This window comes from Ambystoma mexicanum, chromosome 10 (assembly GCF_040938575.1).
Source record: "Ambystoma mexicanum isolate Mex_15411 chromosome 10, UKY_AmexF1_1, whole genome shotgun sequence".
Lineage (NCBI taxonomy): Eukaryota > Metazoa > Chordata > Amphibia > Caudata > Ambystomatidae > Ambystoma > Ambystoma mexicanum.
In genome coordinates this window covers 1,480,388,863-1,480,413,515 of record NC_090932.1, presented here as the reverse complement: position 1 = coordinate 1,480,413,515, position 24,653 = coordinate 1,480,388,863, and the positions used below count along the sequence as shown (strand labels likewise).

The 24,653-nt window shown below is 45.4% G+C and overlaps 1 protein-coding gene across 1 annotated transcript in view; it reads left to right on the top strand.

Moving 5' to 3' along the window:
* RHOF (ras homolog family member F, filopodia associated) overlaps positions 1-24,653 on the top strand; it is a 312,658-nt gene that overhangs the window by 279,571 nt on the left and 8,434 nt on the right. The window contains exons 3-4 of the mRNA XM_069619588.1: positions 2,648-2,757; positions 19,983-20,117. Of these exons, the coding sequence (XP_069475689.1) occupies positions 2,648-2,757; positions 19,983-20,117 (245 nt within the window). The remainder of the gene's footprint in view (positions 1-2,647; positions 2,758-19,982; positions 20,118-24,653) is intronic.

Sequence of the window (24,653 nt, the reverse complement as noted above, 5' to 3'; positions counted from 1 at the left end):
TGCAAGTAGGGGTCTGGGTGTAGCAATGATTTCCCCTACTTTCACACAAATGACATCCATGAACTCATGGGATTTGGGCTGATCTTGGTACAGGAATTATTGTATTGCATTCACTGCAGAAGAGTGTGGCTAACGTTTTACAAAGGCTTTGCTGTTAATGTATGTACAATGCTAAGTTTTAAAAAAAGTTATGGTATATCCATTTATAAATGAACACCGAATGTGGAAGAATTGACGTGTTTATCTTTCATTCCTATACAAGTATACACAACACACTCAGAAGCATAGGGTGACACATAACATACACAACCATAGCAGAGGAGCTCTTAGTAAGGTCCCATTTTGGGTGGAGAGCAGCCCAAGTAAGGCGCATCGATCACACCAATGCCTCCCTATTTGCCGGCCCTCATGACTGTATTCTGGCAAAGCATTTAAGCATTGAATTCGTAAAAGACTATCTACACTTAGCAAATTAATGACAAAGACTTTCCACCAATGCGGGTAGACTATTACAGCTTTTAGTTTGGTAAAATACCAACCGAGGCAACCTTGAACAAGACAAAAGCAACTTCTGGTCCATGTTTTGCTCTTGAAAGTATAGCAGATCCAGGCAGGAGCTGTGCATCAAGTGCTCTTGAAAACAAAATGGCAGGGGGCATAGGGTGACACAGAAAATATGAAAAAACAAGAGAGGAACTCTGGGTAAGTACCCATTTTAGGTGGAGAGCATCCTGTGTTAGACGCAACGATCACCCCAATTACTAACGGCGCCCTAATTTGCCGCCTTACATTCATATATTCTGCAAGTCTTTCACCTGGCGGTAGGAGCGGTGAATCCTAGGATATAAATGGAGAGAATCCAAGGTTCCTCAAGAGAAGGTCGTTCACTCTGTCTATATACCTACTGCAGATATAGCTGGTCTACTGCACAGGCAGCATTGCGTTAGTCAGTATTCTTTTGAATAGTGTGCCCCAGTTTAAATCCTAGTGGCCTTGCAAACTCGGTTCCTGTACTGGAAAATCACTCACGTCTTTTACTACACAGTGCAAGGTATTTAAACCTCAGCACACAGGCTCTGGAGAGGGACAGTGTGTAGGATCAAGACGTGGGAGAGTGCACAGGTCTGGTGTGTAGGGAGGAAGTGAGGGTGGGGCAGCTGAGTGGTGGGATAGAACACAGGCTAGTAGAGCAAAAGAGGGGGCAAAGCACACATACTCAGTGGGAATGGAAAACAAAACTCACAAAGCAGGTGTCAGAGTCACGTGATATGACACTAGTGTGAGGAGAAAACTACAAAATGACAGAGCATAGATGGTGGCCGTGCAATACAGATAAATTGGACAGTGGTAATAAAGACACAAACAAGTCAGCGGAAGGTTAATACAGTAAAGTGCATGTACATGGAGTACACCAATGCCTTCCCTGGACACAGACTATAGTGTAGCGATTGATGTCCAGTCTAGAGTGTGGGATGCTCTAGAAGTTGGTTGCTATGGAACACATTGAGTAAGGCGGACGTGTGGGAGTGTGACCTGACCAAAGACAGTAAGATCAGCATCAGCATGGGATTCACTGAAGGAACATCCTCAGATTAGGCTTCCGGGCCTGATGCAGACTGTGTAAACCGTGCTTCTCTGGCCCTTCCCTAGAGGCCATCCTCGCTGCCGGCTCCCTACTTCTGGCACTTTGCGCACTGCGAACCATTTGTTCTAGAGGAGGGAAAATTGAAAAGTCTTATGACTTATGGTGCCCGGAACACCAGAGATGCTTTAGGCTTCGCCATCTCTGGCATATGTTCCTTTGCCCTAAATCGTCCTATTGTAACCTTACCCACATCCCTCAAGCATGGATCAGTGGCCTGATTCTGGAGTCTCCGGATGCCTGGTAGATGATTTATGATATCTTAAAGGTCTCACGGATTCCCTTTAAATCAATAGCCGAGGATGTGGGGGAAGCCTGCAGTGGCATATGACAGCGCATTAGAGCGCATGGCAGTGTGGCACATGGTGGGAGCAGCATGCACTCAGATTTCTCTCCCACTGTTCTTTACGGTTTGTTTTAGAAATATATACCCATTGGATATTATTGTGGGTTGTTGATCCAGTTGCTCCTTTCGGAATTTATACGTCTTTTGGATAACATGTACATTTGATTACGACAATTCAATTTCACTGAATAGGCATTTGAACTTGCTACTCAGTGTTCCTAGCATTTGTCACATTTTGCCGATTGGGGACTACAGACTGTAGATTTAGTTAATGGATTAAATTAACTTCCCCATTATCTGGTAGGGCTGGTGAGCAGGGCAAGGCGCCAGCAGGCCCTGGTGCAAAGGCATTTATCATGAGATGCCCGCCTCAGTAGGTAGGAAGTTGGGCCCGAGGATGATGTTGAGCTGTCTTTGTTGAGGACTAGAGGCCTAGGCCCCAACCTCGTGCCTTAGTTCCTTGCATTGTCTTATCTTGGTGTCATGGTACTCAGAGGCCACCTCAATGTCATGTTGATGTTGCATATTATAATTCATTCATTCTATTAATGCAACCCCTAAAAACCTACAGAAGGCTTTATCAAATGTACAGTTGTGGCGTATGTGTGTGTGTTGTTATATGCAAATGCTTATTACAGGACTTATTTTTTCTGTTCCAGGTCAGGAGGATTACGATAGGTTGCGCCCTCTTTCATACCAGAATGCAGACATAGTATTAATTTGTTATGACGTAATGAATCCAACAAGCTTCGATAATGTGTTAATAAAGGTAAGATCTCATTTTTTTTATTTCATACTCTATAACAACAATGGATAGTAGAATTGAATTTGTACTGTTGGTGACCATCGAATGAAACCATGTCAACATGATATGTTACGCTTGTTGTCTTTCATGCCGTGAACATGACCACTATGGTGTTTTTAAAGCACCAAGTCTTGCCATGTAGAGGGGAATTGTACCCCCGCCCAAAGTGGCACGTTGAAAAGGAAATGGGGTTAAGGAGAGCGGGAAAGGAGAAGAGTGGGGTAAAGTCAGGGAGACAAGGACATACAGACTTGACTCAGAACTTGTAGCAATATGAAATCATAAGGGTGTTCAGGTAAATCTTGCCTTTTTTATCACCCATGGAACCCCCCCAAAGCCTTGTACAGTTTCTTCTCTTCTGATTGCTTTGTAATACTATAAAGGTTGCATTTTTCCACTCCCTGCATACACGCTACACGACAAGTCATATTTTAGAACACTGCAGAGACTTCCATGGGGGTATCCCTACATATTATCCCCACCAAAAATATCGGCGTACATATGGCTGTTTGTATCGCCATAGGCGATATTTTGGGGGGGGGTTAATTTGTGGAAGCGGGGGTTGCAGGGGTGTCCCCCGCACATTTAAAAATAATGCAGGGATTGCGGGGGTGTCCCCCGCAGGGTCCATGGCTCAATATTGCCACAAAAACATGGTGATATTTTTGTATCGCAATATTTTTGAGGGGATATTAACAGGTGGAACCTTCCATGGTGTGTAGATGTACTGTTCTCTATGCGAGAAAGGAATGTATCACCACACTCACTGAAGTAGACTTGTGCAAATAGTTCCTCTTTACAAAAATATAAGATCCTTGTCTACGTAGATGACATGTTCGAACCACGTTTTGGGCGCTAGTCAAGATCATTAGTATGATAAACATAGACAGACTGCAGATAAGATTTTGAGGTGGGAGTATTTTACTCCCTATTTTTAAACTTTGAGAGTAAATGTGATTTCAAGAGAGTAAAAATTAGTTTTCTCCTTTGCAAGAGAGTATAATGTGTGTGACATCCAGCCACTGTGTGCAAAAACTGTATTGAAATCATTACCATGCAGCAGCTTTCTGCATTGTGACAGAATATACCTTTCATTATTTCTCTAAGGTCTGGCCATTTGATGTCTCCTGTATATATTTAAATGTTGAAAACATAAAAACTAAGCCAATTACATAGTAAAGCAAACATGAATTGCATTGTGTGTTTTGAGGTTCGATAGCAGAATTGTCTTTTGATGTTTAATGAAAGTTCTCATTTCCTGGAGTTATTACTCCCTAATTGTATCCCAATGTTAAAATACAACAGTGCAGAGAGGCAAGGGCTCCATGCTAAATTATATACCTGATCTCATGGTCAAATTGTTATTTTTATAGCACTTTTGGCAAAGGACTGTACATAGGGGGTCGCTCGCTTTCCTCTGCAGGCTCCCTCCTTTGGAATAGCCTTACCCTCCTCCTGCACCTGGAGCAGGATCTCCTCAAATTCCGGAAACTCCTCAAGACCTTCCTCTTTTCCTCCTCCATCCCTCCTTCTCTCCTCTGCTAATCTCACAGTTGCTGAACCAGTGTCCTTGGACCTAATCCACGTTCGGGGCCTTGACCTCATACACCAATTCTTCACAGCTCCTGTATTTCCACAGTACTTTGAATCTGCATTCCCTCCGCTCGGAGGTTCAGACTTACACCTCCCTCGGCCCAGGCCGTGTAGCACTCAACATTCTAGAACTTTGTCCATGGCTCACCCACGGGCTCTCACTCCTCAGCACTTACCCCCTCTTCTCTCTTCCTTCTGCACTTGCACGTTCTGAATACTCACAAGGCATAGTAGGTTCGTCCGCCCCTCCCTCTTCTGCCTCTGCTCTTTAAATATTGTGTTGTAATTATTTAATGTACTTCCCGCTCTCCCTCCCTGCCTCCCTGCGGGAGCTTTGAAACAGTATATTCTTATTGTATAAGCGCCTTAGAAGCAAACTATAAATAAATAAATAGAACATATTCATCACAATTATCACCAAACCGAAGTTGGTACTCCTTTATCGACCTTGAAAGGATGAAGCTTGTGTTGGCCTTGCTGGGATTTGAACCTGCAACCTACAGATCACGCACAGATTGCAGCAATGAGCGCTCAACCGACTGAGCTATCTTATTGGCCAAGATCCTTAAGCGGTCAGTAAACTGAGTATCGACTGAGGTATAATGATCACAGTGCTTAGATGTTGGATGAACCATGCATGAACCGCTAGAAAAAGTTATTTACCTATCTGGATTATAACAGAGACAGGTTCTGCTGAGTTTCTATTTCAATTACAAATGTAAATTCATTTGTTTGATTTTGAAAAGCACTTCCACTTCTTGGAGAGTCAGTTTATGGTGGTTTTAATTGTAGTCTTGAAGATTTGAGAGGCTGTAACACGTGTGATTGATGTAATGACAATCACTCACCCTTGAGCAAGGACTCTGCTGACACTGGCCATTTAAAGTAATGTACCCCATTGACTGCACGGTTGCGTGGATGTAAACTAGCCCGTGCACACCCATCATTACGCACTGTTTTTATAATTAGAGTGTACATTAAATTATAAGTATAGAAATGATCAGCCTCTGCAAGAGTGTAAAAAGTATGCACTTGGTACCCATAACATGACAAAACCTGAAAATGAATAGGACCCATTAGAAACAAAACAGTTGTTCAGCAAAGAGGTTGGGTTTCAAACAATTTATTAGATTTTGAGAACTCTTTACCTACATGCATTTTGATGATTATGCACAAAGCACAGGAACTCTGTATAGGAAAGATGAATTCTCAATTTTAACTTAGTTGTCCATCTTATTAATTATACAATCCTAAAATGCTAAGAAAATAAAAATGCACAATTCTTCTGTTTGCTCCATGAGCATCTACACATAACACAGCAAAAGCTGAACGAAAAGAAACCATTCCTTTCATCACAATGTGCAGTTTCTTTTTTGAAAGGCTATAGAGAAACAAATCTGTTTCAAAGGCTTTTCTCCATGGCTTGAAATTACATCCATGTAGATAGAAATCAAAAGAAGCATTCTGGTTTCTGTCAAGTAACCAGATCTTTGCACTGCCTTCTGCTTTAAGCTTGTGTGTAAACGTGCACAGGAAAATAATACAGCTGATGTATGTACAAGATATTCGTGCATAAAAAGGCCTGGTACAACATTTTCTGGATTCCTGGACATACACACGCTGAAGCGTGAGCGTGCACACACACACAGACAGTTATTCTCTCCAGAGCATAAGTCGTAGCGGATTATAAACGAATGATAGGGAAAATAAAAAAGAGGACTAGGTTGTGCCGGTGGTCAGGTTGGCATGGAGCTGTAAAGAGAAAAAAGGTGAAGGGGAACTACAAGAATTCTGTTACAGTCTATCTGGTACAGCTGACCACACAGAGATGTCTTGGGAGGATAGCTTAAGGGCAAAGTGCTCGCCTTGGAAGCAAGATGACATGGAGCAACACAGGTTCGATCCCCGGGTCCGCGCTTAGAAAATCATATCAGACAAAAGGCAGGAGGAGCCAGCTTTCTGGTTATCGCAGCCAACTACTGGAATGCCATGCCCCCAGAGCTCAGGATCGTCACTACACTCTGGTCATTCCGCAAAAAATTAAAAACCTGGCTTTTCAACCAAGATATCAAAAACGACCACTAGCCCACTCCTAACTCTCTCAGACGAGGCAACCCAAGGGTCCTAGAACAAAAATCACACTCTGCAAACCACCTTACTACGTAACGGCCACTGGACCAAGATGAATAAGCTTCTGAATGTAACCTTATGTATTCAGACTCTGTATTTGACTAAGCCTGAAAGTAACTGGATGTAACCAATCTCCTTAAGCACAAGACTAAAAATTGAACTGACTGTAACCATATTCTTAAGCACAAGCGCCCAGGTGCCCAAGGGTTAGGTGCGCTATATAAATGTAATAAATAAATTATCTTGCAGGTTTTGGAGCCCCATTACCTGTTCCTTTTGTGTTGTCCATGCTCTACTTGTTCAGTGTGTGTGTGAAGGTTGCAGTGATGGTGTCTTTTCGGTGCATGTTCAGTGAAGGAACCTTGTACTGCTGCTACTGTACCTGTAAATAGTATTATAGAAGATTGAAGGGCTGCTTTGTGAGCGGTTACTGTTCTGTGAGGGCAGCTTGTACTACTGCTGCCAATACTAGGCCTGCCTAGTATGTGAAGGAAACTAGAAGTTCTGGAGAGTGTGTGTGTGTGTGTGTGCGTGTGTGTATATATTTATATCATGTTGATCCGAAAGAAAACAATAAGTCGATACCTTAATTAGGCTAACAAAGTCATATATTTTGCTTATTTGCAAGATTTCATGGAATGTCTCCACTTCCTCAGACAGAGATGGAAGGAAGCCTTTTAAACAATTTATATATACACGTGATCAAGTGCTCAGTGTAGCGCAAAACGCATTGTGGTGTAGGACTTGCCCCATGGCGTCCTGCTGTTGTGTTTTTTGCTGCCATCATCTTTTTCTTGTAAAGAATAAACTCGCGTGTATTACCATGTGAGGTCCTCATTTTTTCAGGGCTTGCTGCGGAGATGTCTGTTTGCCAAGCCAGGAGTGCGGTTTTGCTTTCCAGTTTTTTGTTGTTGAGATATATATATATATATATATATATATATTTCCAAAAAGAAGCCTTTGTTAAAAGTGCTACAGGTGGAAATGCTCTCCAGAGAGCAGCTGTGGGGTACTAATGTCCTTTCAGCATAAAGAGGAAAAAACGCCGCTATGGATCCAGGCAGCATAACGTTTCTTTATTAGTAGATGTGCGGCAGGAAAAAAGGAGCAACCTGAACAAAAACGTAAAATGGTGCCTGGAGGGGGTCACTGTTTGCAATTCTGCATTGTATGGTTCTTGTTGCTTCTAATTCTGCATTAGGGTGAGCAACAAGGTTTGCAAGAGAGGGTGATTTAAGTTTACCATGCTATAAAAGCAGGGATGTCATTTGGGGCTGCTAGGGGTCACAGCTGCTGCTGTCTCCCTTCCTACCCCTGGGCAAAAACCACCTCCTCATGACAGTAATTCCATCTTTCCTCCACTTCTCCGCCTATCCTCTCTTCATCTAGTTTCCCTTGCTTCACCTCCCCTTTATCATTCCCTTCTGAAATGCCTCCTTGATCCCCCACTACTTGTCATTCGGGATGCAGGGGTGGATTTGGTTGGTTTAAGGGTCGCCACATATCCTTCAGCCATGCCTTGTACGCTTGTGGGCTGCACTGGAAAAGGGGACCACCCCACACTTGTAAGCAAGTTAGCAGGTGCGAAAGCCAAGCCGCAGCATAATGGCAATAGTCCAGACACATGTGTCCAGAGGCCAGTCAGGTCTTTGAGGTTGTTTACAAGGTGGCATTGCCAGTAGTCAGTGCCTCCTTTCAGCCACCCTACATGCAGCCCCTGATATGAAGTGGAGCCACTAGATCTTGCTGACGGGCGAGTGGGCTGCTGCTCTATTCCCATGCTTCATTGCTAAAAGAAGAATCTTTCCCCCATGCCAACACACAACTCCCCTCTCCACAAGGAGGAGGCAGAGAGACCCCCCACAACGGTCTCAAGATACATTCAGGGGTTTGTAGTAGGAAATGTGGACACATACAATGCTTAGGGGGAGGGAGTCATGTGCTTCATTTGGAATTGGCCTAGATTTGGGGTATATGAGAAAGGCTGTCATTTTCCAAGCAGCTGTACAGATGAAGCCTGGGGATGGAAGCATCCACTGTTTGAGAGCAGCATTCAGCAATGGCGTGGTAGGTGAGATGTAAAGAGAGAGACAGAGTGGCCATTTGGCGGTTCACAACCAACATAGAAAACATGATGAGACCTGATACGATGAGGTTTCCGATGAACACAGAAAAATAATGCATCCTTGTCAATGGGGCTCTCTTAATCTGTCACAAAGCATGTGCCATAAAGATCTTGTTCCCTTTTTCCTCACCAAGGTGAGATGTTAAGGAAGAAAGTAGATTAGGCCAGTGGATGATGTGGGCCATAATAGATACGTCAATGAAGATAAAGAGAAGTAAAATAGATGGAAACTGAGAATAATGTTTTGCTCGAATGTCATGTTCCTTGCCCTTACAGTGTGCATTTCCGCAAGAGCTTGGATGTGCATGAATATCATGTAAGCTTCAAACAATAAACTGGCCAGCAGAGCAAAACCACAAAGTGTGTTATGGCATCTTCCTGGTGTAGGAGCATTGCATGATGTGTTGGTGAGGCTGAAGAACATCCTCAGGGCCGTGCAGAGGTTCCATCGAATAGGCGCATGGGAAAGCAGAAGGGCTGGTCAGGCATGCAGTCCCAGAATGTACCAGAAGATTCAAGTGGTCGGGTATTATCCATTCCTGCTAGAGTCACAACCTTTCTGGGTTCACATGAATAAGGCTGCAGCTTCTTTGCAATTGGCACGCGGTGCAGTTTGGCTTGCACAGGCTATCCTTTGCTATTACAGAAGTGGACCAAACTTCCTTTCTGCTATACTGAAATCAGCGTTCAGAAGTGAGAGTTTCATTTGAATGGTGGTGTGTCCCCACTCAAATGAGGGAATACCCCTTACCATTGTCCCTAACAGGTGGAAGTTGATGAAGTGGTATTAAAAAAATCATAAAGAAGCAGTGGTAGAATTATTGATATGTTCTGGTGCAATATTGCCAAATCATCCTGACAAACCTTTATTGCTGAAGAAAGTGCTGTATAAACTGCTGCAGAAGTGTATCATTGTTTCTAAACAAATATGTGGTTGCAGAATAATCCTGACAAAGTCAATGTATATCAATTGTACTGCACTCTGGAAATGTTCTTGGTTTATGAAAAGAAGGTTGTTTTTCATAACATCCCAAGTAGAAGAGAAAGAAACCTTGTTCAACAATCCTGACGTGTTGGAAATCAAAAGAACGGCATTGGAACTTTGCTACAAGGCAGGATTTCCTCATTATTTTGGAACTATTGAACAGAATGCTGCTTGAACCCGGGGAAAGGAAATTCACCCAGATTATAAGGAGAGACATTTATCATATTGTGATCTTAACTGTTATGTTTGTTGCTTTTGAACTTCCATATATTACCTTGTTGAGTTGTTGTATGTACAAGTGTGAGGGACAGAAAACTATTTGTTAGAGTGTTTTCCTTGGTTTATTTTAGGCACGGAAATCCTCATCAGTGTAGGGATAGTGGGGTGTTTATCCTACCTTTTGAGTTAATAAAAAATGACACTTTTGAAAAACCTTCAAAGTTGTCCGCCCCCATATGTATGCTTCATTTTCAAACGTTTATGTAACTACCGAGGATCACGTTTTAACAATCAGTTCACAGTTAAAAATTACTTCACCTCTTGATCCCATTACATTGAAGGTTTTAAAGCGTATTAGTAGGGAATTAGTTCCAACTCTTCCCCCCTGCTCTGAATCACTTTTTGACCGAGGGTTTATTTCCCTCAGTTCTTAAGCACGCTTTGGTGACCCCTTTTAAAAAAGCCCACTTTAGATCTGGTACTTCCAGACAATTTCTGTCCGATTTCACTTCTCATGTTTCTTATCAAAGTGTTAGAGGCCATAGCTATGCCTCAACTCAGAATTCCTTTAGAGGATGCTTTGATTTTGGATCCCTTTCAGTCTGTTTTTTGTCAGTCTATAGGCATTAAATCAGAATTAGTGTTGGTTTATCGACGACCTCACCACGATGCTGGACAACACTCTCCTCCTCCATGTAGCTGTCCGCGAGGCGCTTGGCCCACCTTGATCTCTGTTGTGGGGCCTGTGGGGGTGAAATGAGCATGACGTTAGTCACCTCTGTGCCATCCTATGACTTCCCTACATGCAGTTCAGACAGAGTAACATGATGCCTGTGCATGGGGTCTACAGTTCATGCATTGCCAAATGGTATTGCACATTTACACAAGTGTTTCCAGGCACCACCAGCAGGATGGTGGTGGACATGGGTGGAAAAATTAGGAGATACGGCCATACTGTGCCTTAGGCCATTGTTACTGTGCAGGGCACAATGTCGTGCAGGGGAGGGAGGAAGGGGTGAGGGTACCGGGATGGGAGGCGGTGCAGTGCAGGGGTGTGGGGGCCACAAGAGGCTGAGCATGTTTTGATGGAAGCCACAGGGCAGGTGCAAGGGGCCTAAGCACGAGGGGAGTACAAGGCGAAGTATGGGATTGTCCAGATTCGGGCCATGGATGCTGGGGGTGACTGGTCGAGGATAGGCTGGCACCAGTGAGACTCTTGGGGGACCAGGCGCCAGACAGCCGTGTGTATGGAGCAGGGGTTCTTTGTATTGATACTTGAGGTCACAGGGAGTCAATGGAGTGATTCCAGGACTGGAGGGTAGCAGTCATAGGGCTTGAGGCCGAGGTTGAATCATGGAGCACTATTCTAGAATAGTATGAGGGGCAAAGAGAGGTGAGAGGGACAATGAGGGAGGGCTGTTGCTGTTGTCCTGCCCAGTGGGAACCAGAGCTCTGGAGACATTGGGCTTCTAGGGGTAGCTGAGGTAAGTGAGGGTGCCTCTGAGGTGGTGGTGCAGTGAGTCGGCCCTCTTGCCATGGTCTGTGATGTGCAGATGCAGGTTGTGGGATGAGTCAATGGTGACAACAAGGTCTGTGGCCTCTCAGGGGGGTGTAGGGAGGGGACCCTTGGAGGGTGGCCAGGGAGTGGAAGGGTAACAGGGTGCATGTGTCACGATGAGGGGCTTCTCCGTTTTGCAGGGATTACGTATCGGGTCATCAGCAGAGCACATTGCATGATTAGCAGTCAGGCACTCATGTATGAGAGAGGATGGAGAGGAAGTACAGGATGGGAGATTAAAGGTGGGTGGTGTGTCATCAGCATAACACTGGGAGTGGGGTGCAGTGGTGGTGATCGAGGGCCAGAGGGGCACGGTAGGTGTTGAGGAGCCAAGGCGATTGAATGGTGCCCTGAGGGATGCCACAGGAGGAGAGTGAGGTGGAGGTGTGGGAAGGGCACTATTGCACTTGGGGGTGTCGGTCTGACAGGTCTGGTGTCAACCATGCCAGGGCCGGGCCCGTAAGGACGGATTGGATGCGTGCATGCATGATAGTGTGTCACAGGGGCACATTGCTTGTGGTGCATGCATGCGACCTTGGAGGTTGTGTGCCTCGTGTATGTGTTGGTTCTCATGTCGTCAATGTCTGGACATGACCAGTACTCATGTGGGCATATGTGTTTGGATGTTTGGGGGGGCAATGTATGTGTACCCTTGGCCAACGGCCATCGTTCATTGGCCACTGTATGGGTTGGATATGGTCTGGTGTCATGCAGTTGGACATGTCTCTGTGTGTTCTGCGTTGTGTTTCCATTCCCGCTGTGATTGTTTTGGTGTGGCACATTGTACTCACCACCCTCTCCATGTGTCCCTGCACCTGCCTCCACCACTCCAACTTCCTCGATCCCTTCAAGATGCAGCACACTGCTGCATTTCTCCTCCCATGGCATGAGTTTAATTGATAACACTGTCCCACCACCATTCCCTCGATCACTCCTTTCCTGGGCAAACTCCTGGAGAAACTGGCCATCTCCCAGCTTAATCTTCACACTGGGTCTGTTGGTTGTCTCCATGACCATCAGTCTGGCTTTAGAGCAGCCAGAAGCACGGAAACTGATCTCCTGACCGTCCGTGAAGACCTGTTCTATAACCTTGATTCTAATCTCCCCACTGTCCTCATCCTACTTGATCTCTCTTCTGCCTTTGACACGGTCAAACATGCCATCCTGCTCAACTGGCTCCGTGATAACCTCGGTACCACTGATCAGGCAGTGGCCTGGCTGACTTCTTTCCTCTCTGACCAACCCTCCCAGGTCCAACTTGGGTCCTTCCTCTCCTCTCTCTCTCCACCTGCGGTGTTCCCCAGGGGCCCACCACATTGCCGCTCTATGCCCCAATTTCCAGTACTATGTGGATGATACCCAGCTCGCCTTCAGGCTCCCCTCTGCCATCTCTTCTCCCTCTCTCATTACAGATTGTCTGACTACAATCCAGGAGTGGTGCGCTGCCAATGATCTCTGCCTGAATGCAAGCAAGATGGAGATTCTCCTCATCCGCGCACCCGCACCACTTTTTGCTGCCACTCTCTGGCTGGCCTCCCTTGGCCTTCCTCCTGCTCCCACCTCAGGGTTAATCGTTGGCACCCCCCTCTCCTTCTCTCCTCATATTTCTGACGTCTCTAAGAAGTCGAACAACCAACTGAACCTCCTCAGAGGTATTCTTCCTTTCCTCTCCTTCCCCAGAAGCTCAATGTATCTAGAGCTATGGTTCTCTCTAGGCTTGGCGACTGTAACAGCCTCCTTCTAAATCTGCCTGTCTCTACTCTCTGTCCTCTGCAACTCATCCAGAACAGGACTGCAAGACTTGTCCTTGGCCTTAAGCCCAGGGATCGTATCTCTCCAGCACTGAAATCTCTCCATTGGATCCCAGTGGCTGCAAGGATCAGGTGCACGACCCTTTGCATTGTCCACAAGGCCTACTTGTGCCTGGGACCAAATTATCTCCAGCTTTCTCTTCTGCAGTATCTTCCTACTGGAGCACTTTGCTCCTCCAACTACATGAGGGTCAGGCGCTTTTCGTAGCAGCGAGATGGGGGCAGATCTCATTCCCTCTGGAACAGCCTCCCTGTCTCTCTGAAATTTGAGCAGAACCAGCTCCGGTTCTGGAAGAAGCTCAAGACTTTCCTCTTTGCTTCTGCCTTCTCTCTTCCGCTACCTGGCTGATCTCCTGTCTGATACTGCACTGGTTATCTGGCTACCCTCTGAACCACAGGCCCATGTTCCTGCCCTCCCAGTTGCACACCTGAACTGCCCCCTGGCAACCCTGCACTTGGGGCTGTATCTGCAACCCTCTAACCCCCCCATACTTGCACTTATCTGTCACCTATTTGTTCTGCGCTTAATCCTTGCACTGCCACCTGCTGGCCACACTTCCTGCTTTCAATGTTTGATCCTATGTCTTGCACTTGCTCCTCCTCCCCTGGCACTTCACACCTAACTTTTCCCCTTTACTTGCGCGATCTCAGTTTCACTGGGCATAGTAAGATTGTTGTTGTGTGCCCTCTTGTTCCCCTCCCTCGCCTCATTGCACCTTGAATCATTTGTGTATAGGTGCAATATAAATAAAATATATCATATCATAGGCCAGGCATTCCTTATGGTGGGCTGACAGCAGGTTCCGGACTCTTAGGCGGAGGTCATCCCACCGCTTGTGGCAGTCACGTTCTGTGTGGGGTATGAGTCCCATGGCCGACACCTTCTGCACCAGCTCCTCTCAGATGGCATTCTTTCTGAGTTGTGTGCTGAGCCGGTGGTCCATTGCAAACAGCTCTCCAGAATGTTCTATGATGCAATCTGTCAGGATTGTTAGTTCCTGCTCAGTGAAGCATGCTTTTTGCTGCTGTCTTTCAGGGATCCGAGATGCCACACCTGTTAATGGCAACAGGAACTGGGTGATTTTAAGTGGATTGTGTTTTCCAAAATAGCCACCAAAGACCTTCCACTTCTGGCAGTGATGTTGCTTCTGGTGCCAATGTTTCTGTTGCTGCTGTTTCCAGCAGTGACATGCCATAGACGGTGGCACCAGCATTATTGCTGGGGGTGCAACCGATTTCACACAGCAATGACAGTGTTTCCGTCATGCCAGTCGCACTGTTACCGGCATGCTGGAATGCACGCTCCCACGATGATGTGATTTGCCGGTGGTTACAGTTGCCGGAAAGTGTGCCACCGGCTACATGGTAAAAAACCACCTGAATTGTAATGAGGGCCAATGTTTCTGCAAAATCCAATTCAAGTATTGCATTGATCTTAATTTGTTCCTTTATTTCACTCATAGGCTTTCGAGAACGTGTCGACCGCATGCAACTGCTACATTGCAATTCCTTCTCTTTCATAGTGCACCGGGCTTCCTTGCATTCTCTTAACTCACCAGCTGCGACATACTTTTCTTTGGTTGCCTCCGTAAAATGCTTTCTGCGATTTGAGGTCAGGGTCTCACCGCCTGCCCCTCAGTCACCCATCGACGGTTACTGCCATTCAGTGGAACAAGCAGTTTTTGGCCACAGCAAACTGACCGGTACCTTCCACAGTACCCTTCTCCGGCTCCTTGTGGACAAGGATCCCTCGCCACGCAAGGACAGCTCCTCTCACTGTGCTATCCTTCAGCGTCTCGGCATTCCATTCTCCTCTGGCTAACCGCGGGCTGAGGTGGCTCTCCTGCTGCTCCCTCTTCGCATGGGCTTCTCACGCTCTCCTTTCTCGCTCTCCTTGGTGTTTGTGAAATCCACCTTTTATCCACCAGTGGGCCTCTGACAGGCAGCAGGTGTACAGTCTCTGGCTCAATTGCCAGACCAAAATTAATCCAATTAACAGGACATGCCTGACCGTCTGCCCTTTAGTCTTCAAAACCCCTCTTCTTCATCCCAGTACTAGAATGGTGTTTCCTATAGGAAGTCTGTAATGTTCTTTGGGGCATCTTCTTCTTTGCTGTACTTTGGATAACTTCAGGTGGGACAGTAGGATATAAACAACAATATCCTACAAAGACTGAGGGAGGGTTGGATGAATTCATGTCAGGAAAGGGGGATACTGTGTCTCACCCTCATGAACCTATCTCCAATACCCAAGAACCCTGCATCCAGGTGATCCTCCCTCACTAGACCACCCACAGGGCCGGTATCCAAAAGTGATGGCCCTTCCCTGGCCACCTGAACAGAAGATTCCTGGGGAGTAGATGTGAGAGTACTGTAGCACCTTGCCTCCTGCAAGGCGCACCCGAGCCAGTGATGAGAGGGAGCAGGAACCAGGCTGACTCAGATATGTCCAAAAGGAAGATGCTTTATTTAACTCCTTGGTTTCATAGATATAGTTAGAAGAACTGGTCCCTAGCCCAGCTCCCAGTCCCCAACAGTCAACCTTGGAATTCCCAGGCCCCAAACATTCCACAGTGCACCAATCATTCCACAGGGCCTAGCTACTCACACAGACACATCATAGCACACAAGATACTACAAGTACCTTCAGGTTTCTCACAGTTGGTGATTTTAATGTTTGGTCTGATGACCATTTACATTTTCATGCAGCCAAATTAGTTGCTTTTCTAGGAGATTTTCAGTTACACCAACATGTGTATGCATTTACTCATATTAAGGGACATCATTTAGACTTCATTTTTGCTGATGCTAAAGCTTTGAGGGTGCATTCTGCTCGCCAGTGAACTGGTTAGGCCATTTCATTGTACCTTTTAAGTTATTTATCCCTCAAATGCGGGCACTGGCCAGACCAGCATACACATCCTGGTGCTACTGGAGACAAGTAGATTGGTCTATGCTATCTACATGTACTGTGGAACATTGTGATCGTCTCAGATTGCAGAGTCTGATCCACTGGTCGCATTGCAGGAGGCACTCGCATTGGTTGCTGACGAGTTGCACCACTGAAATCAGGGGGCTGCACGTGATCACAACCACACCCCAGCGTCATCTTTTCTTCCTTGTTGGAGTTCCTTGCTTCACCCGGGCTGCTCTGACATGGAGCCTGGGACTTTGCTTATCCCGAGCTGCCCGATGGGGCAGCCCAGGACTTTCCTTCTTTCCTTCTCCACTGCTCCTACCTCTGGAACAGTCACCTCTCAAGCCGCCTAGTATACGTGGTTTGGGAGGACTACACTTCAGGGCTGGCCGACAAGTGGCACAGCTATGTTTCCCAGTTTAGGGCACCCCACACATGGGCCTGGACTGGGCAGCTCTGATCTTCAACCCAGGCCACACTGCGCACGTGGCCTGGCTGACAGTTTTCTTTATATTCTGGGGAAAAAGGGGTCGCTCGAGGCCATACACCCCCCCTGCCTGCCCTCCCACCCCCAGAGAGCACCCTTTTGTTTTCCACTGCCTTTCACTTTCTCCTCTAAACAGGTTTTTATTTAAATTGTTTTCTCTTCCCTTTTCAATCTTCTCACCTACCCAGCCCACTTCAAGGCCATGGAATTTCTGTTCCTTATTGTTTCAACATTCCATCCAGCCCCATAGTGGGCTGTATGGTTCAGCTCATGTAGGTCCAAGTAAACACAACACACACAAACACTACATTAAATAAATGTAGTATTTTATTTACACACCCGTGTCTTTATTTCTAGGGGACAAGTTTGCAGTGCTGTCTATCCGGTCCCTATTTGGGCCACAGGCTACATAGCAATTTATATGAGAATGAAGGAACGAACGTTCAGCAGGAGTGTAATTGCACAGCTCCTGAGAGTCATCAGACTGTTACTGCAGTTGTGTGTCTGTGCTTTAGTGTGTGTAGTGTACAGATGGTACTGCACACAGCTTTTTCATCCTTAGACCGTTGACCATACAGGGAAGTGTGCAAGTTTCATTATTTCATGTTTTGATAAGTGGCATTTGCAAATCACAATATTCAACATTACCATAGCTTTTTGGCACTGACAGCAGGGGTGGAGCAGGAGTGGTGGTGGGGTGTGGGAGGGTTGCTTGCCCCTCCAAGTTTCTCCCTGGTGCCCAGTGGACCCCAGTCTGTGCAGGGCTGGCACTCTGGCTAAGCACCAGCCCTGATATTACAAAATAACCAATGCATGTAATTTAAAAGGGACCATTACTGGTATGCACAGGTTGTGGCAGTAGCCTCATTCATGCGATTTATAATGACCACTACTGGCATAGATAGGTTGTGGCTGCAGCCTCATTCATGCAATTTATAATGACCACTACTGGCATAGATAGGTTGTGGCTGCAGCCTCATTCATGCAATTTATAATGACCACTACTGGCATAGATAGGTTGTGGCTGCAGCCTTATTCATGCGATTTATGACCACTACTGGCATAGATAGGTTGTGGCGGCAGCCTCATTCATGCGATTTATAATGACCATTACTGGCATAGATAGGTTGTGGCTGCAGCCTCATTCATGCGATTTATAATGACCACTACTGGCATAGATAGGTTGTGGCTGCAGCCTCATTCATGCAATTTATAATGACCACTACTGGCATAGATAGGTTGTGGCTGCAGCCTCATTCATGCGATTTATAATGACCATTATTGGCATAGACAGGCTCTGGCTGCATTCTCATGACATGGCATTAACTGGATTTTGTTCTTGTGTTACCCTAAAGAACCAACTGTAAATTGTATGCCAATTAACCACATTTTTGACAAAAAATGGTGCTGCAAAATGCATCATTTCAACATTTTTCAAAACAATTGTCTCGGGGATCCCCTCCTCCAAACCAACGTTAATTCTTTTTGGGTCCCCCACTGCACTTGGCCGCTCATGCTAATTTGAGGAAACATTTAGGACCCTCCACTGAAAACATTCACCACCCCATTAGGGCTCCCCCTTGAATCATTTAGAATCTTGGTGCTCCTTCAGGCGATATCTGCCCCTTGCACCAAAAGCCGCCTCCACCACTGACTAGCTGGCTAACATGAATGTGAGGGAGGGGCTGTTACTCCAGGTTTGGTTTGCTGTCAGGGCAGATTTCTCCAGGAGTGCAGTGGGGGCAGGGGAATCGGATCTGCTACATCCCCCACATCCTGATATTGACGCAAGTATATCTTTGATGTAGGGGTGGTCAGGCTTTGAGGATTTCTGTAACACCTGGGTGTCACTGTTGGCATGGGTGTGATGAATGAATGCACAGGAACAGGAGGGAAAACAGACTTCCTCTTACTTGCTAAGCACCAAAGGGCCAGGTTCTATAGAATGGAAAGCTGGGATGAACTATGGGCACTCCTAAATGTGGGTGGAGCGGAACTATGGCTCTTCTGGGAGCTGTGTACTGGATCAGGCTGCCTGGACACTTGTGAGGCCTGTTAAGAGGCGTGAAAGGATGTTGAAAATGATGACGCTGGGTCACATACATGTAACTGTTAGGCAATAATAACTGGGTTCTCGGGCTGTACTGGGCATAGCGGGAGCCTCCAGTGAGGGTCCCTGGGACCAGGGAACTGTGTAGCGATTCCAGCAGATCAGCAAACATAAAACTTCAATGCCGTGAAGAGACAACAATAAACTTCATGAAAAACACTTGATTTAATGACTTTCAAGAAAATGCAATTCATACTTAGAAGCGGAGGATAAGAAACCAAATAGCATCTTTGATAAAGAGCTAAACAGGCAATGTGTTCTTTCACGTGGCCTGAAGGCAGTATTACCACTAAAGAAACAACAACCATGACATAACAGTGTCGGGTAATATTATCCCCACCAATAATATTGCCATATATATGGCCGTGGGGTACGGCCATAGGCGATATTAGTGGGTATAATTTATGGGGTTATTGGGACCGGGGGTGGCAGGGGTGTCCCTCGCTCCATTAAAAAAAATTATGGTGTTTGCGGGGGTGTCTCCGCAGGTTCCATGGTTTAATATCGCTGCAAAAATATGGCGATATTTTTGTGCGGGGATATTAACACATGGAACCGACATAACAACCTGTTCCCGCCTTCTTTCCTTTTCTCCCTTTGGCCGATCTCCGTTTCCTCACCTGGCAGCATAAGTGATATGGTATGCAGTCTTGCCAACGAAACATTTTCCATCGAAAATGTTTCCATCTTAACATTTCCAACGAAAAAAAGTGCATCAAATCCATAAGTGTGTGGGGTAAAGGGTCAATTTTGTTTGGGATGGATACAACTAACCAACATGGCATACGCGGGTTCCCTTTTCTTTCTGTTCCCTTCTTTTCACTGTAACCTTGTTCCCTTTTGTTGCTTAGAGGGAGCGTCAGAATTAGTAAGTGCTACACAAGCAACCATTATGACACAGGATTGTGTGCCCCTTTTCAGTCTCTGCTGTACCCTCAATCCGTATTTTCTGTTCCGTCTGATGCCCCAGCATTCTTCCATCTCTTCCAGTGCTTTCAATTGGCCTTAGCACCCTGTGTATGTTCTATGTATGTGAAGGGCATGATGTGATATGCTTGGGGTGTTGACACTTAACTACTCGTCAATTCCAGGACTGCTATAACAGCACGCACCCCCAACCATTCATTTTGCATCCTCAAATAATCTATGGTAAATTAGTTGTACGATTACACTGTAAATAATGTCTTAAAAGACTGTCCTGAATTAAACCTTTTGATGTGTGATATCATTAATGGATTTGTTGGCTTTCAACAGTGGCACCCGGAAGTGAATCACTTCTGTCGAGGAATCCCAGTTATACTGATTGGCTGCAAAACCGACCTCCGAAAGGACAAAGAACGCTTGCGTAAACTCAAAGCTTGCCAGCAAGAACCTATAACGTACAATCAGGTAACAAAATCCCTATAATTAATCATTCTTTCATGAGAGAGCACGCTGACCTTCTTACAGTCAGTTCTAAGGTTAAGTGTGGCGGTGGCAGAATGCACATCGTGCACAGGCTTCCCTGACTTGGAATCTATGCCAGGTTTCTCATTGTGGAGCAATGCACTTGTGATCACTCATGAGCAGTATCACTACATATTATCCCCACCAAAAATATTGTCGTATATATGGTCGTCTGGAACGGCCATAGGCGATATTTTTGGGGGGGGTAATTTTGCAGGTTTTTGGGAGCAGGGGTTGCAGGGATGTCCCCTGCGCCTTTAAAAATAATGCAGGGGTTGCGGGGCCATAATATCGCTGCAAAAATATGGCGATATTTTTATATGGCGATATTCTTGTGGGGATATTAACACATGGAACCTCATGAGCGCCAATGATCAGCTTTTGCACTCATTTGAAATAGATCGGCTTCTCAAAGTTTTCTCACAAAGGTTTCAGCAATGTCTGCTTTCTGTTATGTTAGGTTTAATGTATTATTAAGGTGAAACCTTAAAGCTGACATTTCCAACGTGTATAGACTTCAACTTTATGTAGATATTAATTTTAACTGTTTTTACATGCTTTCCCCCACTGACTTCCTCTTTTTTAAAGCAATGTATACATTATATATGGATTACGTCGAAAAATGTGCTTCGAGTTCCAAGGTTCTAAGAAAATACGTATTATTTGCCTCTTTTTTTCTACATATTTTGTTAGTGTGCGCGTACCATTTTCCGAAGGATCCGAGCATATGCGGTTTATGCGGCATACCTTGGAAAGGGCATTACTTTTGGTGATGTATAGCTAGTGTATTGGTTACTATTTTAAGCAATGACGACACTTGGGGCCTCATCAGGAGTTGGGCGGTGCGGTTAAAAAGGTATTTATTTATTTATTTGCATTTGTCAAGCGCACTCGCAGCCCATAAGGCATCGAGGCGCTGTTACAGAAGATAAACAGACTTAAGATTACAGGCAGGTGTCCAGTGGACTCATGGTTACACAGTAACAAGCACATATGCAAGAAATGGCTGATACAGATTCATAGTTCATATTCAGTTTAGACAAAGAGTCTAGTTTTGATAGCCTTGCAAAAGGCTAGGTGCGATTCAATCAGTCTTAAGTGAGGTGGCAGTGCGTTCCAGTGCGTGGCTGCTTGGGTGGGGAAGCTAGAGCCACCAGCGTGCACCTTTCGTGTAGTAGGCGTGACATTCGTGTTGGCATAGCATGATCTTAAGGGTCTAGTGGCAGTGTGCCCGGTAATTCTGTTTGTCAGGTAGGGAGGGGCAAGTTCGTGAAGGCATTTGTGGATGAGGGCAAGAGTTTTGAATACAATTCTCTCTTTGACAGGGAGCCAGTGTGCTTGCCTTCTGCAGAGGTAATAGCGTTACCACTGCATTACCGCACAACACAATCCATAGTTTTGGGGAGTCAGCGCATGCACCTCCAGCTCTGAGCTGGCGGTGAAGGCGCCGGGTTTCCTCCCAATTTTCGGCACAATTACTGCTGCAGTAATTGTGCTGAAAATGCCCCATTGAGTCCTATGGGGGCTAACACTGCCACTTGTGATCCAGCGGACCAAGTGGCGGTAACAGTAATTGCATTGGCGGTATGCCAGTGGATTTACTGCCGGGATACCCCCCAACTTCTGATAGTGCTCCGGGAGCTTAATTTGAAGTTTGGTGGAAATGGTAAAACATGCCCTATTTTGGAATGCTTTACCACTCCATCAGATTCAGAGTTTCATTACTGAAACTCTTCAATCCCGCCTGCTTGTGCGATGGTAACTACCTCCACACAACGGCATTACCAAATGCAGGATTACCCATGCAGTGTTGCCACCTGCAATAATGCCGCAAGTCCCCAATAGAAAACTGTGGGTCTCCAAAATGCAGAATAGCTGAAGGGTCCTCGTGACTCTAAATCATGGGGACCATTCTTGTTACTGCACCAATATGGCACACGGTAATAGCATTTGAGCATGGAGGTCCCCGGATTAAATAATGTCATACTCCTAATGAGGTCCTTGATGATCTTTACTTTCAGGCTGTTGTGTTTGTGAGTGGGTAGACATTTGTAGAAGTATACATAAACATTAATGAAAGTATCTGCATTGTGGGTGTTTGCATCAGTGAAACATACATTGACTGTTTCAAGTGAAATATGGAGATTGCCTTTTTGTGGTAACTAGCTATAGACCAATCTAGCGCACATTCTCTGCACTCTCTTTGTCTCACTCTCTCTTTATGTGAGCTAGAGTCACTTTGTCAGGCATGCTCGCTCAGTTCTCTCGTTCAATGTCAGTGTGTTCTGCTATGCCGTCACAGTTTCTCTCAGGTTGGTTATTTCTCTTGCTCCATGTCAATGTGGTCTAGGTCTATCCCTCCCTCTACCTCTTTATCTTTTGTTGTGGCCTTGTGGGCTCAGTTCTCTCGTTCAATGTCAGTGTGTTCTGCTATGCCGTCACAGTTTCTCTCAGGTTGGTTGTTTCTCTTGCTCCATGTCAATGTGGTCTAGGTCTATCCCTCCCTCTACCTCTTTATCTTTTGTTATGGCCTTGTGGGCTCAGTTCTCTCGCTCTATGTCAGTGTGTTGTGCCATGCTGTCACAGTTTCTCTCAGGTTGGTGTTGTTCTCTTGTTCCATGTCAATGTGGTCTAGGTCTATCTCCCCTTCTACCTCTTTATCTCTTGGTATGGCCCTGTGGACTCTGTTCTCTCCATCTTCCTCTGAGTGTCAGTGCTGTCTGGTGCAAGCATTCCCTCTTTTTCAGTAAGGGCTGCTTTTCTCTTTCTATCCCCCTCCTCATCACCTTCTCAATGTCCCTCTCTCCCTTTTTTTGGAACAAAAGAATGACCACGCGTTTTATATTTGACAAATATGTCTGTTATGAAAGGGGTGTATTCTTCAATCACTAACTATATAGTGGGCAAATGCCATGGTGCTAATGTATCATAACACTCACACTAAGAACAAAGTGTATGTAACCATGAACCACATACTCAAATCCGACAACCCTAGGATTGTGATGTGGGGATACAATGGCTGTGACATCTGAGGCCCATGCTTTCCATTTCGAATTTAAATTTAATTCTATTTAAATTTTTGGAACACTGGAGGCAAAATGGAGCATACAAGCAGTTCAATAAATACAAAACCAATGTAATCCATACAATCAAGTGGTAGAACAACAACCATGCTCCATCTGATCCGCGGCAAGTAAAATAATTGCACGGTGGAAGAAAAAAGAAAAGAAGAAAAAAAAAAAAAATCATAGATCAGATAATCCTACAGCAGGTCACTATCGAAAGAACAGCAGGGCAAGAATATCATTCAATTAAACACAATTTAAATAGCAGTCATCCTGTAAGCATATCAGCCGAACATATCCAGGATTAGCCCCCAGATCTCATTGAATTTATCCATTTCCCCTATGTGTTCGAAAATGGCTTTATCGTATGTGGATAAAGTTAGCAGTTCTTCCACCCAATCATCAAGACATGCTTCTAATTTCGGATGTAAGGTTTCCTCTAACTAAAAGGGCACCGGGATGCCTGGGTTTTGCAGCCTCGACATGTTTTAAAAGAGATGAGGAAGGACTGAGTGGGCAGGCCGGGTCTCGGCAAAGGATATCTGAGCATATGCGGCTGTGTGTATGCACATTCCCACTCCCCAAAGAACAAGCATCCTTAGTGAATGATGCATGTATGATAGTCATTTGATGTCTGTTTTAAGTTTAACGTCATTGAGTTACCTCGTTTTGGTAGATTGGACTTTGGTGTGAAACAGGATTACTGACCAGCCCTTTAAGGCGAGGTAGCAATACTTTGAGATGGATGGGGATGCAGAAGATACTCAAACATCAATAACCAAAGTAACTCAGGAAGTTGGCAAATCAAAACTGTTTTATTTTCAATTGTCTCAAACAGGGACATCAAGGGACGTCGCAAAGCATGATCTCTCCGAAAATCTTATAAAAAAAGCATCTTCTATAGTAAAATCTCATCATTACTGACGTCAACCTACGTGGTTGCGGACGTCATTTTACGTGGCAAACTAAAAAACCTATTGGAGAAAGCAATTGGGTCTATGGGAACATCTAGGTATACGTTCCATACTCGTCTAAGAGATTGATAGGGTTTCTAGTATCAGGTGGGGCAACTAAGCCCTACCCTCAAACAGGTCACTATGAACGTCATTAAATACATGACGTCCCATTGGTTACACAAACTATAGGGCTCTTGATTACGCGGCCATCTATAATTAGTTGGCACCCTTACATCCACCAGTACTTTTCCACATGCGCCAGCAGCACGCAGACTGGCCTCCAGGTGCTGGTGGGTTGGTCTTCACCATAGCTTCCCACCAATTAGCATATCATCTATCATCACCTCTGTGGTCTGCGCGTCAATTAAGGCTTTGAACTCGGCCTTGGAAATGTTCCTTGATCTGGAGAATATGAGGGAGTATAGAATGCTCCGTCTACCTGCCTAAGTGTGGTTCAT